This window comes from Montipora capricornis, chromosome 14 (genome assembly GCF_036669925.1).
Source record: "Montipora capricornis isolate CH-2021 chromosome 14, ASM3666992v2, whole genome shotgun sequence".
NCBI lineage: Eukaryota > Metazoa > Cnidaria > Anthozoa > Scleractinia > Acroporidae > Montipora > Montipora capricornis.
In genome coordinates this window covers 39989811-40006231 of record NC_090896.1, presented here as the reverse complement: position 1 = coordinate 40006231, position 16421 = coordinate 39989811, and the positions used below count along the sequence as shown (strand labels likewise).

Genomic DNA, 16421 nt, shown 5'->3' with positions numbered 1-16421 from the left:
AAAATTCTAGATCTCAAATCGTCTTCCGAACAGATATTTTCCGAAAATTGACGTTGGGTGCCTCTGCGAAAGCAGTGTTTCGTATTATGCAGCACTTATTAAAGGCCAGGAAAAGTGATTTCTACCAATAAATAATACTTATACGGCTAGCGCAAGACAACAAAATATTCAGGACACCGGGCGCTCGGAACGTTTTTTTACAAAACTGAATTGCAAATTTCGTTCATCTTTGCAAGTCGTGACACGTAAGAAAACGGTGTTTCGCACTATGTCGCTCTACCAATAAATAACACCTATACCACTAGCACAAGCTAACCAAAAATTCAGGACACTGATATAAGTCGTTGGAAAGTTGTAGCGCTCGGACCGTGGGTTTACAAAACTGAATTATGAATTTCTTGCACGCGGTCACAAACTGTGACCTAAACCAAATTTTGCCTCAAATTTTTACACTGAGATTAAAATGATTGTGATGTCGTCAATAAAGGATATGTGTATGGCTAACATAGACTATAAAAAATCACAGCACCACGGTATTTCAGCAGGAAGAGGTCTCAGCGTTCTACTTCGGTTTAAGAGAGATAAATGATTAATTTACTGCTCTCCACTCTAAAGGAATGGTTTATACTCCTTGATCTCCTTGATGTCGTAAAGCCGGGTTGCTTAATTATTTACTGCTGCTGTACTTGTCAAAGCAGTTTTTTTCTACAAACAGATATTTCAGTAAAAATGCACCTTTTTAAAACATTTATATAATGGTAAAAGTGCAGCTTTTTCACGTAAGAGAGCAGCTTTCTTACAATTATATACTTGTAAATAAAACAGCATTTTTACAGTTATAGTACACGATAGACCTTTTCCCAGTTTCTGACGCTATCTTGATTGGGGGGCAAACGCGGTTTAAAGTGATTAATAAAACCTGTATAACTCCGCTGCAAAAAAAGCACATTTCAAAAAATTCTAAAATGTATTTAGTCATTTTATTAATATTATTCAGCCAACGGAAAATGAATCAGGGTGCAACGCACAAGGTCTGATAATTGCATTATTTTGTTTACAAGGGTTCATACGTAATTTACAAATTTCGTTTACGGTCGTTATAGCTTGATTCAAGATAATCTCAATTGAAGTGTTGTTTGAGGTGTATTCTCTCTGTCCACAATCATCAGACCTTAAAGGATTTACAGCGGTTCAAAATCGGCAAAATTCCCATACATTCACTGTAATTTAGGCCGTGTTGGCTCCCCCCCACCGGCCCAACCAATATGACTTCTGAAACCGAGAAAAGGTCTATTTTAGTTACCGTTGTAAACTCCATATCAGTAGTACATACCCAAGCAATCCCTTCCATCATAACTGTATCCTAAAATGCATCGACAGGTGAAAGATCCATCATTGTTAATGCAGGTCGCATACTCTGGACAGGCGTAGGAAAACCCTTGGCACTCGTCGTAGTCTAAATTATGAAATAAATATAATCGACCGAATATGCAGCGTTCCCAAATAAATAACTCTTACTGGCATACTTCAAGGGCTGTACTTTTATTCACAGGTGCTTAATTACAGTTTTGCTTCGCGCACGAAGAGTAAGAGTAATTTTCGACACTTTCAAAAACATTGATATGTTATGGAAAGAAAACAAATTACCTCCACCTCTTCTGAAGATGCGCAAGTAAATAATTAGGGCTTTGAAATACCTCCCTTTCGCTGAAACTTCAGAGACTTGCTCCAACTAGTTTTAATGTTCTTTCCTTTACACCGCAATCGCTCATTCAAAAACGATCTCGTCGGATAAATAAGCACTTCATCTCGATCCCGGCGTTTCAGTAAATCTCAATATTGACTTTTGTCCCGAATTTGAAGCTAGTTTACCACTTTGAACGCTTGTCCAAGATCCTCCATTTTGGCAGCGAATAAATGGAGTCGTTTTTTTGGTGGAAATTTTTAACGCGAACCTTGGCACCAGCATGAAAGCTACACTGCGATTGGCTTACTCCGAGAGAGAGAGAGGAGTGCAGTTCGCTTTGAACCAGCCACGTGGCGACGAGGACCGTTCAGTTGAGCCCTCTCCTGATTGGCCCCGAAGGAGACTATGCTTTGGCTAGCTCTCAGCTGTATTACTTCATGCTAACTCCATACCTTTCTTACAGCTGTATTTATGGCAGCTTGAACAGTTAACATCATTCCATTTGAATTTGTGAGCCTGAAGTGAGCCAAGGGTGTGCACACAATCCTCATTACGGAAGTTATTGGGTTGATTTGTTGCCCAGTAATGGAAGTCAAACCGAGTTCCATCACTCCAAACGAACGTTCCTTCACTATTTATGTCAGATAAACCAAGCCAACCATTTTCTCCGTTGTGTAAGTTTTGCAGAAAGACATTTTCTTCTTGGCTGTGAACACTGGGGAGGTTGGCTCCCACTGTAGAACACCTGCTCTGGCCATTGCTCCAGGAATCACAGGATGATAGTTTTTGGTAGCAATATCCTTTAAAATACATCCAGTCATCAGGGCAGATATCTGAAAATGAGAACAAAAATTGATACGTTCAGTGTTGACAAATCATCTGAAAAGGGCATTTTTTTGAGAAGATGGAAAATTATTTAATTTTGGCATTTTTCAAGGAAAACGTTACTCCACTTGTTTTTACCGCTTAACGAGACGGATCAGGTCGACACTCTTCGAGTGAAGTCCTTTTTTCTCGCTCGAAAAATTTTCAAGAACAAAACCTACTTGTGCTCTCTTGATATTGTCTGCAAAGACTAAAATTAACTTCTTAAGAGAAAATGAGATGTTGTTGCATGCTCTGTTTCTTATCCTAGAACAGGCCCAAGCTAACCTAATAGGTAGCTTTGACAGTAAAAGGGCATGCTAAATTTGCAGTCAAAATGGGTACAAATCTAAATTAGTGCTTTAGCTCACACGCACAACATTCCTGACAACCAACTGACAAGATATGAAATGTATTTATGGCACAAAGAGCTATTCGTATTTAATTTTTGGTATCTTTGTGAAGACACTGCATCAAAAGGTGAAAAAAAAAAAGAAAGGCCAGTTTTTTTTTTTCAAGTTTCAAGCCTTTTTCATCCTCTCCATCCTTAGCTGCACACAACAAATAATAGCTTCAGTGCTTTTCAGCGGTCATTGGCAACAAAACTACAGCATTATTTTGTGGTTTTCATTGATGCAAGAACTTCTTTTAGTGTTTTGATGTGTCACAAAATTTTGCCAAAGTCAGCGACTGGAAACTGGCAACCAAATAAAGCGAAACATGCAAACTGCTTAGAACATTAAAGGAAGGTTTGAATAAAACAGCAAATGCAAGGAGGAGGCAGGGATGGGCAAAACTGAAGACGATTAAAATGGATTGGGAATTGGATATTTGAAAAGTTTTCAGGCCAGCAGTTATTCAAAGTTCCCTCTGTTGTTTTGTAACTTTAATTATGTCTGCTCGACAGACATTTTTGTCAAGGAGCTTTGGTTTGTGTTGTTTAAAAGAAATTTCTGAGTTAACGTTAAGTTACTATAAGAAAGTCTGGACACTGACTTTTTTGAAGTCGAACGACGTTCACTAAAATTTTGATAAAGACGTTTGGACCGAAAACATTCGGTCGGTCATTTTCGGTCGAAACGTCTTTATCAAGTTTTTAGTGAACGTCGTTTAACTTCAAAAACGTCAAGTCCAAAATTTCTTGCAAAAATTATGCAAATTCCTGACTGCAATTTCAGCATATTTCGTTTAATGTTAAGTTGTATAGCGAGAAGGGGCTACTTAATGGTAAAACGACACAAAATTAACTGCACTGCCGTTACACAGCTTGACTCTCTCAATATCGTATGTACCTGCTAACACCGCGTACGACACAGTTAGTGGGTCAAACCGCTGAACAAATAGCTCTTTGATGCAGATTTTAAATCTTGCGTTGCTGATGAACTTAAGGGAAAAACAAGAACAATGAGCAAAAGTGATTCAAAATGCAAAATGCAATGCGTACAACATAACAGCCTAGTTTTCGAGATCTTTCCATTTGCTTTGGCGTGCCTTGGATGCGAAGATATTACAACAACATTGATGCATTACGAATTCTCTCACCTTCCTCTACCCCCCACCCCTCCCTCCCTCCTTCCCTCGGCAGTCAATCGAAGAAAACGATAGGATATGGAACGAGAATAGCTGACTACACTTCAAATATAACAAAATTTGCCCGCGGTTCTTTTTCGTTTTACCCTGACAAAGAAAAGACTGAATACAAATCTGTTAAAGAACCAAAATATGGTGTGCAACTGTTGATGTTAACGATGTAAAGTGCTCGTGAGAAGGATAATAGACTGGTTGCGAGGCAACTGGGAGAGGACAAGTGAGAAATCAGAGGCAGGAGCCTACAGGCGCTAGCCATTCCACGAAATATTCCGGAAATTTCGGTTAGAAGTCAAATGGAACGGTACATTGTCCGACCGGAGTATTTGGGATCACCTTTGAAGGTGATCCCAAATGACCGATCCGACCGCTCCCACCGAAATGGCGCGTTCCATTTGACCAAATTCTGGTTTCGAGACACAGTCTTCTGACTCGTGCTCAGAGCAAGCTCCATGGCTGGCTCAAGTCTCATGCAAGCGCGCGGTGACTTGGGGCGGGTTAGTTTAACCCAAAAGTACCGTTTAATTAGGCAAATGGAATTTCCGAAATTTCAAACCGGAAAGGTTTGTCGAATGGTAAGTGCCCTACGAATCTCTTTCTTTTTCAATGAAACGCGCAGTTTGGGAGAGGTGCTAGTTTCGTGCGCTCGGTGATGATTCCAGGTTAATGTTTCAAAGATGGCTTGTCATGGCTAAATAATAGATCCCATTTTCCGGAGTTTCACACCTTGGCTTAAAATTCTTAGAAAGTGTTAATTTCAACTGTAGTGAGTAAGGGAAATTCTCCAAGCTATTACGGGTTATCTTTGGTAGGGTATCTCTCTTATTTTGAGCAATTGTAGGCAACCCAAAGTGTTTTTTTTTTCCTATTCTCTCCTCCCAGGAAACCCCCAAGGATTTTAAATCTCTACCTCAATCCAGCTGACAATTCCGTTGCAATCCGGAGATGCATTCCCTCCTCCGCTAGAATGCTTGGCTGTAAGTATGACTGTTGGGTAGCTATTGTACGTTCGCGTAAAATTCACGACCTGTAAATCACAAAATTAAAAACCCGGCGTCTTTGTCAACAGGTCGTGTTTACTTAAACTTCTCTACCTCATGGCGAGTCAACTGCAAAGTGCAGAGTCTTTCTGGCGAAAATAAAACCGTTAAATTAACAAACAAGTCTATCTCCACTCAACGGGATCAGAAATTAAAACCCAGTACCATCGTAATCATTTCGCAGTTGAACCAAAACAAATTAGATAATTTAGCCTGTAGATCTTTATTACCACATTTATAGTTACATAGTTTCACTTTCGACAAGGGTTGAGCCTGGCTTACACTGCGAAATAAGCATAAGCATAACGAAGTCCACACATGTTGCATAAGCATAAGAAAAGTAACATACGCAGACGCAGTTAGCTCCAGAAAAAAAAAAAAAAAGAAAGAAAAAAAAAAAAAAAACCCTTTACCTTCGGAAGCCATTGATCTTAGGCACTATGAGCTATTATTATCACTTTGTCGAGCATTGTGGCTCATTTTTCGGGCTAAAATGGAGAATTTGGAGGGCTGAAATGTATTTTAGCCCGCTGAAATAAACCAATGAAAAGTGAAAATCAAACAGTCGTACGATTTAAGCAGCCAATCAAAATCGAGAAGCCATAGCGTCTTGCTGCGTTGGTGAAACGGAAATGATAGCGCCATTTTCATGCCCAAACCATGGCTGAAAATGCAGTAAACAACGAAGAAAATGTAAATTCGCAGTCTTCTCAACTAGAGGAAAAATATCTACAAACAAACAACGAAGAAAATGTAAGTTTTGTGGCTTCAAGCCAAACGCACTCTGTTCAACCAATTATGCCAAACTGTCACTTTAGCAATTGTACTATTAATTTCAACACTTACAAATAAGCTTTGTCGAACTTTCCTTTCATGTCTTCTATAATTTTTGAGAGTCGAATGGCAAGATTTCGTAATTTCTAGCCAGCTATTGTGCATTTTCATTGAGGGAAAAATAAAAGCCATTCAACTTGTAAATGCTCGCGTGATTGTTCAGACTGTTCTGTTGTCATTTTTTTCAGTTTTTATTTTCTCAATGCCCTCCAAAGTGATAGCCTAGCGGCTCGGGCTAAAATGAGTCTGAGTCGGGCCCAAAACATATTTATGCCCGCGAACATAAACTCTGTTGCTATATTAACCGTTGGCATCAAAAACAGCGGACACCGCGGTCTTAAGCTTATGTTTATGCAGAACCCGGTTTACACAGTTATAAACGTGACAAAAGCATAAGCATGGAAACGGAAACGATTCCTTTTTCTGATGCTTATGCTTATGCCTATGCTTATGTTTCTCCAGGTTAACACAGCTTTTGCTTATGCTTATGTCGCAGTGTAAACCATGTCCATTGAAATTCAAGGGCTTTGGGTTTGTTATCGACGTTTGGTACCATGGAAAATTGTTTGGTTCTGTCTCTTTTCATTTGTCAAAGACTTTTAAACAAAGAAGAGGAATGTTTTGCTCTTGTAATTATGAGGCATATGCAGAAACGCCTCCGAGAGATTATAATTGAACTAAGACAAAAGCGGCCATCTCCAAATAGAATGGCTTGGGAGATGGTCATATTGAAAATTTTGATTGTGCGGCCGTACAACCGTACTCATGGAGTCCACTCAAGAAGGGAATTTTCTTAACGTTACTGCATCTAGTGATTACTATTTTCCTCAGTAAAAACTAAGTGTTTAACGATGATGATATACAAATGAAGTCATTATGTTCATTGCTGCAAAAGGTCCTGATAACACTGCAGTGGGAAATGTGATTTTGATCATCGCAACTCGGATTGTTAGGGGAAAAATTGGAAAATGGGAATATGATAAATGTTCCGTTGACATGGCAAGTGATATTTGGACCGACACTAATAAATTAAATGTAATCTGCAAAGAAATGGGCACATGGAAATGGGATTGGTAACCCCTTGCCCTCTTCCGCACATTTTTTTTTTAATCATTGTTACATTTTCACACCTGGCAAAAAGCGAAATTGTTACTCTTGGAAGGTAAGATCCCATTTGGAAAGCTGACATTATTGTGCTCTGAAAATAATGGTCTGTGCAAGGTCTCGAACGCCAACCAATTCTGAAAAGACGAACAAACAAATAAGTAACTCAATGTTTTTATGCCCGAATTTACTCCCATTATCTGTCGGAAGGCAAAGAAAGAGCTCATGGTTTGTATTAGGAGACACTCTCCATCCTTGGATTCCCTAGTTTATCACATGGGTATCATAAAATTACTGAATGTTGATTAACTGAGATGGAGAGCATTTTTTTTTTTGTAGTTGTTGTTAATCACGAGCTAGGGCACCTTTGTAATCAAGAGGGCATGATTACTTGATCCTCATTGGTTAACAGTTGCTCATTGGTTAACAGTTGCTCAGCCAGAGCAAGCGAGGTTACAAGAGAATATTTATCTACATATAAAATGCGTTTAATAGTTATTTCTCTTGACAGCAACGATTTATGGAGTTGGCCCTTAACCGAATGAAAGCGTGTTTGCTTAAATTTTTTTAGAGTTAAGTGTTCATTTGTTGCGGAATTGAACTGGCCTCCCTCAGTAAGTTTGCAAGTTTATGCGTTAAACATGTAATCGCAATGTTCCAATCGGGCAATATTGTGAAAACTATACAAATACGCGTGAAATTAATTTTTAATTAACCTCGAGTTCATGCGATTACACATACACAACTTAACGGTCAGTCTTTGCAAAATGTGTCTTTCGCCAAGATCGTAGTAATTGATATAAGGTCGGAACGGCCTAAAATGGAATGATTATGTGGAAATCCTAACTTGAAAGCTTTCCTAAGGCGTGCCGCCGTTGGCCTTAAAGGATTGTTAGCCTGCCCTAAAGCGTGAAGCCATTGGCTTCGAAATACTGTTAGGTTTTTATTGCTCTTGCATTAGCTTTCTCTGTGCCTGAATATACATGTCAAGCCTTTCATTACAGCTTTACCTATAGCTAGGATTTATCTGAAGAAATAAAAGGCATTCACATGCAAACGTGTCATACGCATAACTTTCCCACAGCAAGACCTACACCGATGCCACTGTCGGAGCTGATCTCTTCCTGTGATAACATTGTTGATGACAGCAACCATAGGATAGTACACTTAGTGCCACTCAAAGCCGGCCGTTATTCAAGCTGTTTTATTGAGGAAAATAAGACATTTCTAACTACTAAGTTTTAAGACTGATCAGTAAAAGAACTCTTTTATTATCATTTTTTTAATACCACTAACACTTTTTTTGGAATATACATCATCATCATCATCATCATCATCATCCTCATCATCATCACGATCATCATTTTATTTCAATGTTTAAATTTAACAAATTGAAGAAATACACAACCCGCATATAGAAAAGCTAATCGAGGCGGGCTGTGTACATGTAACTTACAATCAAATTTAGCAAAATAGATTAATAGTAAATCAGGTAAAGTAACAAATAAATAAAATAAAATAAGATAATAGGAATACACACGCATTCACAGATAGCTAGAACTTAGATAAAGCAAGAACCTATAAGAGGACATGAAACAAAAGGAAGTAGTATTGATAATTAGTGTCTGATTAATGATAACTGGTAATTTTTAAGATTAATGTTGAGACATCAACATAATCATCCTCATCACCAAGCAACACAAGTAAAAATTGTTGAATTTTGTTTTTGAAAGGTTTTTTCCTAAGGCCCGGTTCAAACGTTGGATTTCACATCTGCCCAATATAACTCCTATTTTGATCAACTAAAATAATTAAATATGCCATTTGATTCAAACTTAATGATGTCAAAGTTAATTTATCACACGAGCCAAAACAATCACGGATTTAATCAGACAAGAGATGAATGAAAGCCGAAGTAATGTAATGAACGGAATACAAGGATGAATGCAATGTAGAAAATAACACTTACGAGCCTGCTAATATAATTCAGTTTCACGAACAATTACAGCAAGGAAAAGGAGTGGATTTTGTCCCATTTGTGTTAATCACTGGACGAAAAAATGGATTTACGAGGGTAACCAAAGTACAGCAAAAGTGTAGTAAATACCACATTTGCAGAAATTTGCTCAAATTTGCTGAAGAGCAAAGATTGATATTGCACTAGATTTGCCACCCATAGCAACGGTGGTAAATGCCACATTTGTTTAAGATTTGCTCCTGTGTGCAAAGGTAACGTGTGCGTGCAAATTTGGGGGTTATTTACATACTGATCAAATGTGGATGGAAATGTGTTTCTTTGAACTGTCTTTACACATGACGCAAATTAGCGCACAGCTTTTGCTCCTGTTGTAAAAACGTGTAAACTCATTATTTTGAGGAAGTTAAAGCAGGGTTGGAAATGTGAGCGAAATGTTAAAGTGGAACAGTGTTTGCTTGTGGTAGTAAAGGTGATCAGAATCTTATTTTATTTATCATGTTTGCACATATTGGAAACTGCAGGCAACTGTTTATCATTGAACCAGATTGTTTTAAATAGCAAATGTGAGAAAACCTTTAGTATTAAACACGTTTGCTCACGCCGCAAATCATTGAACCAGATTGTTTTAAATAGCAAATGTGAGCAAACCCTTAGTATTAAACACGTTTGCTCACGCCGCAAATGTTGTCAAAACACTTATTTTGAACAATTGCTCTTGGGTGGCAAATTTGATCAAATTATGCTTGGGGCAGCAAATGTGGTCAAAACCTAAGTCTTGAACAAGTTTGCTTGAGGGCAGCAAATTTGATCGAACTCTTACTATGCAGCATGTTTGCTCAGGTAGTAAATATAAACACAGTTCAAGTTTTAAGCGAGTTTGCTTGAACAGCAAAATGTGTAAAACTCCTACGATTTACCGGGTTTGCTTAGGTATAGCAAATAAAATCAAAGTCAAACTTTTGAACAAGTTCACTTGAGGCGGCAAAATGTGATAAAACTCTTAATATTGCGGAAGTTTGCCCCATTAGCAAATGATTTTATAATGAAAGTTCAAGTTTTAAACAAGATTGCCACTTAAACACATCAAAGAGAACCAGTGACATTTCATTTTATATGTTCAAATGATTTTTAATTCATCCTATAAAGTAAATTTAGCGTGAACATAATTATCTACTAAAGACTGGGGGTAAAACAATAACAAATTACAAATTGTATATACATAATTATACTATATATACATCAATCAGATCTTTTAATAGCCTATAAGAGAAATATTCATTCTCTAAAATATTTTGAATAGGCTTTTTCAGAGTTGCCTCAAACCTGTTTCAAAAAGAAGCCTTTTAGGTTTGTGGAACTCAGAAAGGGCCTATTTAACCCCTTCACTCTCTGACCAATTTAATTAATTATGACAAGATAATTTTTTCACTCAAACTGTTAAATTTGAGGATGAAATCCTGTAACGTTACCATTCAAATGCAACCCTTTTTGGCAGACCTCTTGCTTAGTATTATTTCTTGGGACTTTGCATAAAGAAATTTTAATTCTGGGGAGTTCCTCCTCTATTAGGAGTGAAAAGGGCTAATTCTTTAACAGCATTTTAACAGCATTTTAACAACAACTAATTTAGATAGCTAGTAAAGTGGCATTAAAGGAAAACATATATGTATATTAATGTTAGAAAAAGGTGAAATTACAGTAATGAAAATCATGGAAATTTTCAGCATCCAGGTCAGAAATAAGCAGATTTAAACAAGGCAGCTCAAGAAATCACCACTCAAAAGTATTCCAAATTGCAATGATATACTTGTCATTGCACAGTAGTTGCTCATGGTATAAGTAATACCTTTGGTTTTCTACTTTACCTACAATCATGGACAGAAGTTGTTGAGACACATGAAAATTACCAACCTTTTTCTTTGGTGTAAATTCTGCTTTCTCCCCTCGTGAAAGGTAGCCTCTCCTTTCCCCTTTTTCAATGTTGGAAACAACTAGACATCCACGAAGCATTTTGCAACATTGTTTGGGGGAGAGGGGGTGACTACAGATGAAAAAGATGTTTTCATTTGAATACAAAATTCTACTGTTTGTTAGAAAGCGTTAGTTTTCCTAAATTGTCTCAACACTTCTGTCCATGATTGTAGTATTCATAGATTTCAATCAACCTAAAAATATACTGCTGCCTCTCATTCCTCCCCGTCTCTGAGGCCATTTTCTGCATGGTTAGACCTACTTTACAAGTTACATCGAACTGTATGAGGTGTGCCACCCGCCAGTTCAGATGGAAAATACTACAAATTAGTATACTATAACAAATTAACTGCATGGTTAGACCTACTTTACAAGTTACATCAAACTGTATGAGGTGTGCCACCCGCCAGTTCAGATGGAAAATACTACAAATTAGTATACTATAACAAATTAACTGCATGGTTAGACCTACTTTACAAGTTACATCGAACTGTATGAGGTGTGCCACCCGCCAGTTCAGATGGAAAATACTACAAATTAGTATACTATAACAAATTAACTGCATGGTTAGACCTACTTTACAAGTTACATCGAACTGTTTGAGGTGTGCCACCTGCCAGTTCGGATGGAAAATTCTACAAATTAGTATACTATAACAAATTAACTGCATGGTTATACCTACTTTACAAGTTACATTGAACTGTTTGAGGTGTGCCACCCACCAGTTCAGATGGAAAATACTACAAATTAGTATACTATAACAAAATAGCTGCATGGTTAGACCTACTTTACAAGTTACATTAAAGGAGAACTGAAGATAAAAATGAAATATTTTTTCCTTCGCCAAATTTGTCGTGCCTGACTTAGTTAAAGGAAATATTCGAGTATTTCAGGGGGGTTCCTTACATTTTGACGTTTTTATGAGGCCAGAGAGATCCGTATTGGTCACTCGATGGAAGTCAGCCATTTTGGCTGTACTATAGCAGGCTTGGGCGCTATGCGTGACGTCATTGCGCTCACTTGCTTGAACGCGGGAAACTTGAAAAATGGTTCAGTGCGCTATTGTGGGCTGTTCTAGTAGAACTCTCATCGTTTCCCTCTTTAAAATGAAGTCCTTCTCGAAGAATGGATCATCCGAATTTAGAAGAAAAAACTAGCCAAATATCCAGCCCTGTCACATCTGTTCGGATCATTTCGAACCCTCCTGTTTTGAAGGTGTCTTGGCCACAGCGGTCGATGCGACAATTGCATGTAATTGATGAAATGATGAATAACTTTGCGACTCCATTTATGCCCAGTGAGTAAGTTATGTTTTCTTTAGTCGGGAGATTTCAGTGGCAAACCATGCGCCGGAGAAGTGAACCGAAAGGTTGTTTTTGCAAGCAACTGGGACACGTTATTTCGTGATTGGCATTCGCACTTCAAGCTGGGTTTTATAAACTCGACAACGATCACAAAGATGTTTAATTGAAGTTTGAAAATTCGCAAAACTACGAACAGAGCTTATGTGTTTACATACATGTTGTTCATTAATCGCAGCACTCAGACCCGCGATGGCAGTTTATAGCACTTTTCTTTGTAAACACGGTCGAAAAGCTAGAATGCTGCGTTACACAACGAATAGTTTCTCAAATTGAATCGAAATGACAGACAAAACAAAGCAGCCAACAGAATCTCTTAGTAATCAAGTTGTTTTTATTGCCTTTTGAATACAATCAATTCACCTGAGATTTGTTCATAGCTCCTCTATATCGCGGCAGCAGATGCATTCCTTTTCTTGCTGTCCCGGCCTCCCGGTTAAAGCAAAAATCACAGCTGCACCAAGTCGTATTTCCCCATCTTGAGCCTTCCCTTTCGGTTGCTTCCTCTTCCTGCGATCCTGAACTTTCTCGCATTGGATCGAAAGAATATGGTTCAAGTTCTGCCATAAACTTACGTGTATTAACGACGAAGAAAGCGGAGTACTATGTTGAGACTTAACGATAACAGAAGATTTCAGTGAAACCAGCTGCTTGCTTGTGCGCAATGACGTCACAACATGGCGGCTGACATTCCTTTTTTGGAAGTAACCGGAAGGAAAAGCAAACAAAATGGCGGGCGTTCAAATTGAAAAAACAACCAAAGATTTTGGGCAAATTCAAGGCCTTTCAAGATGAAGAAGGATTTTTCTTGTTTCTTCAGTTAAAGGACGTTATATTTCGATAATAATAAGACACAAAAAAAATTGATCTTCTAGCCTTCAGTTCTCCTTTAAACTGTATGAGGTGTGCCACCCGCCAGTTCAGACGGAAAATACTACAAATTAGTATGCTATGACAAATTAACTGTATGGTTGGACCTACTTTACAAGTTACATTGAACTGTATGAGGTGTGCCACCCACCCGTTCAGATGGAAAATACTACAAATTAGTATGCGATGACAAATTAACTGCATGGTTAGATGTACTTTATAAGTTACATTGAACTGTATGAGGTGTGCCACCCACCCGTTTACATGGAAAATACTACAAATTAGTATACTATAATAACAAATTAACTGCATGGTTAGACCTACTTTACAAGTTACATCAAACTGTATGAGGTTTGCCACCCACCCGTTTAGATGGAAAATACTACAAATTAGTATACTATAATAACAAATTAACTGCATGGTTAGACCTACTTTACAAGTTACATCAAACTGTATGAGGTTTGCCACCCACCAGTTCAGATGATAGTACTTATATTACATTGATCTATTAATCATTGCTGTCATGTGCAGATACGTCTCTTGGAAAGATATCACTTATACTTATGTTACTGCTTATGCTTGATGTATTTACGATTGAAAGATGACTGACAATTTTCTCAGACTTAAAGGATAGTGAAACCTCTCTTGATGTTACAATGTAGTCAAAAAGTATTGAGAAACTGCTCTTGTGTTAACAGAGGAAGTCACTGATTGTCGCACTGAAGATCTCTTGCTTGCGTTTAACCTGTTTAATGTGAAGGCATTCAACTCTGCTATAATTACGTGATGTCTGAAACAACACTTGAAACAGTTAATGTCATAAGATTAATTTCATACGGTGACTATCCAGAATGACAATGAAACCTCTACCCTCCCAAGTATTGACACAAAGACATTAATTTACAGTTGCATCACAATTCACAATCGGAGGACTGTCTGCTTCTTGCATCACAAGAAATTCCCTCCAATTAAATTTCAATGCACAATTTCCTTCAGCACTGCATCTTGTGGTTGAGGTACATGTAGGCGCTAGAAAATATTCACACCAGTCAATCAATCAATCAATCAATCAATGCATAAGCTACATGTACATTTCAATGAATTATGTAACACACCACTTGGCCATTCATGAGCAATCCTCTGGTGTAAATGAAACTGAATAATGAAGCTAAAGCAATTGCAAACTTATCTGGAAGCCTGTGAAAGCCTTCCACAAGTGTCCATCTTGGACAAGTGTCCAAATTGATCATTTTGTGCATGTGATAAAATCAATAATAATTATTGATTTTTAATTTTTCTTGATTTTTTAATGGAATTAATGTCTGAGGGCTACAACTCAAAACAACTTTGGTATTTCACCTATAAATTGCTCTTTTTTTCTTGGATTCCTGGCCATAAAGTACTAAAAGCATGATATTGTGAGTTTTACCATATCCAATTTAAACAGTGGCGGAATCATGAGAAATAAAAATTCCCCAGGATGTCCTTTTTATATTGTTACTGTATGAACTAGACGGAGAACTGTGATGCGTACTTTGTCTGGTTCAAACAATAAAAAAAGACATCCTGGGGAATCTTTATTCCTCAAAACTTTTGTTTTAAATTTTAGAGAGCCAGTTCTACAGTACACGTACATGTATGATAGCTTTATAATCTTTCATGAGAAATTCTAGTAATGCAATGCTTTTGAGTAGTCTACATGTACTATAGAATACCACAAAACACAATTGGATTTTTTTGTAAAGGCTTGTATACACCTGTACATGTACATGCAAACAAAATACTAGTGACAAATAACATGTGACAAAGCTTTGCAAGGCTGCTGCCTAACGGTCGCCTGAGGTGCCTTATTTGCAAGCCCAGGCGACCAAATTTCTGAATAAGTAGCTTGAACGGGTGCTTATTTGATTCATCACCACTTTCTCATAAATATGATCCCGCCTGGAATTAATTAATTCTGGGCTCTTGAAAAAATGACTTGGGTTACTAACTTTTAATGTTGGAAGCTTTGTATACCATGTCATAGGAAAAAGTTACATAATTATATCCTTGCAAAAGCAATGTGGTGTGCAGTAGCAAGGTTTGGTGGAATACAGCTGCATGTACAGTTATTATTTCACAGTCTTCACTGTATTCTGATTGGCTACAATTATATTTTATGGCTTGGTATAAAAGGCTTCAGGTACTAAACATGTTACATTGTTTGGACATGAGACACCAGTGAAGGTAGACCATGTCACAGGAAAATACATGTACAAGTAACAAGTAACAAGTGAGAAAGCTTTGTATACCATGTCATATGAAATAGTTACATACAGTATATCCTTGCACAAGCAATGTGGTGTGCAGTGGCAAGGTTTGGTGAATAGCTTGGTATAAAAAGGCTTCAGATACTAAACATGTGATATTGTTTGGACATGAGACACCAGTGAAGGTATACCATATCATAGGAAATTTGGTATTCCACCAAACCTTGCCACTGTACACCACATTGCTTGTGCAAGGATATATGTAACTATTTCCTATGACGTGGTGATGAGGAAGTAACCATAGAATATGCGGCCACTCTTGTGTTCTACTAGCAGTGTTGTTTGAAGAACTAGGCGTATAAAAATACATGTACTATAAGTGGCAAATAAGGGGACGGATATAATGGGCTGTGATAGGAATGCAGAGATATCATTCCCCTTTCCTTATTATTGGTATTGTTTTAAGTGGCCTTAATAACATTACGTGAAAATACTGAGGGAGTACATGTGTAGGTCTGCAAAAGTAAAGACTGTCCTTGCAGGGGGAGGGATGGATGATGCAAGTCTCAATGAATCAGCGATCAAACGTGTTATGAAAAAGCAAGGCTATTCTATACAAAATTTAAGGCATTTACTTTCAGTTGTATCAGTAAGGTGACCTACCGAAAACTCCTTCGGCAATTTTTTGCTTAATCTAGCTGTTCCGCCACCCTTTGTATTTGTTCCAAACGTTCGTTGAACTCCGTTTCCTTTTGGAAGAAGGTCTCTATTTTTGCCAGGAATTCTTTATCGATTAATGCTGCTGACGTTGGCCGAATCTCTTGCTCGAACACCGTCTCTGAACTCCCTGATCACAATCCAGTAAGCTTAAGCATA

General features: G+C 37.8%; 1 protein-coding gene across 4 annotated transcripts in view; it reads right to left on the bottom strand.

The window, feature by feature from the left end:
• The window catches only part of LOC138032774 (uncharacterized), a 259215-nt gene that overhangs the window by 217173 nt on the left and 25621 nt on the right, over positions 1-16421 (bottom strand). For all 4 annotated transcript variants that reach the window (XM_068880499.1, XM_068880498.1, XM_068880501.1 and 1 more), the window contains 5 exons: positions 7143-7253; positions 5049-5165; positions 3844-3934; positions 2140-2520; positions 1334-1456 (listed from right to left, as the gene is read on the bottom strand). In XM_068880499.1, the coding sequence (XP_068736600.1) occupies positions 1334-1456; positions 2140-2520; positions 3844-3934; positions 5049-5165; positions 7143-7253 (823 nt within the window). The remainder of the gene's footprint in view (positions 1-1333; positions 1457-2139; positions 2521-3843; positions 3935-5048; positions 5166-7142; positions 7254-16421) is intronic.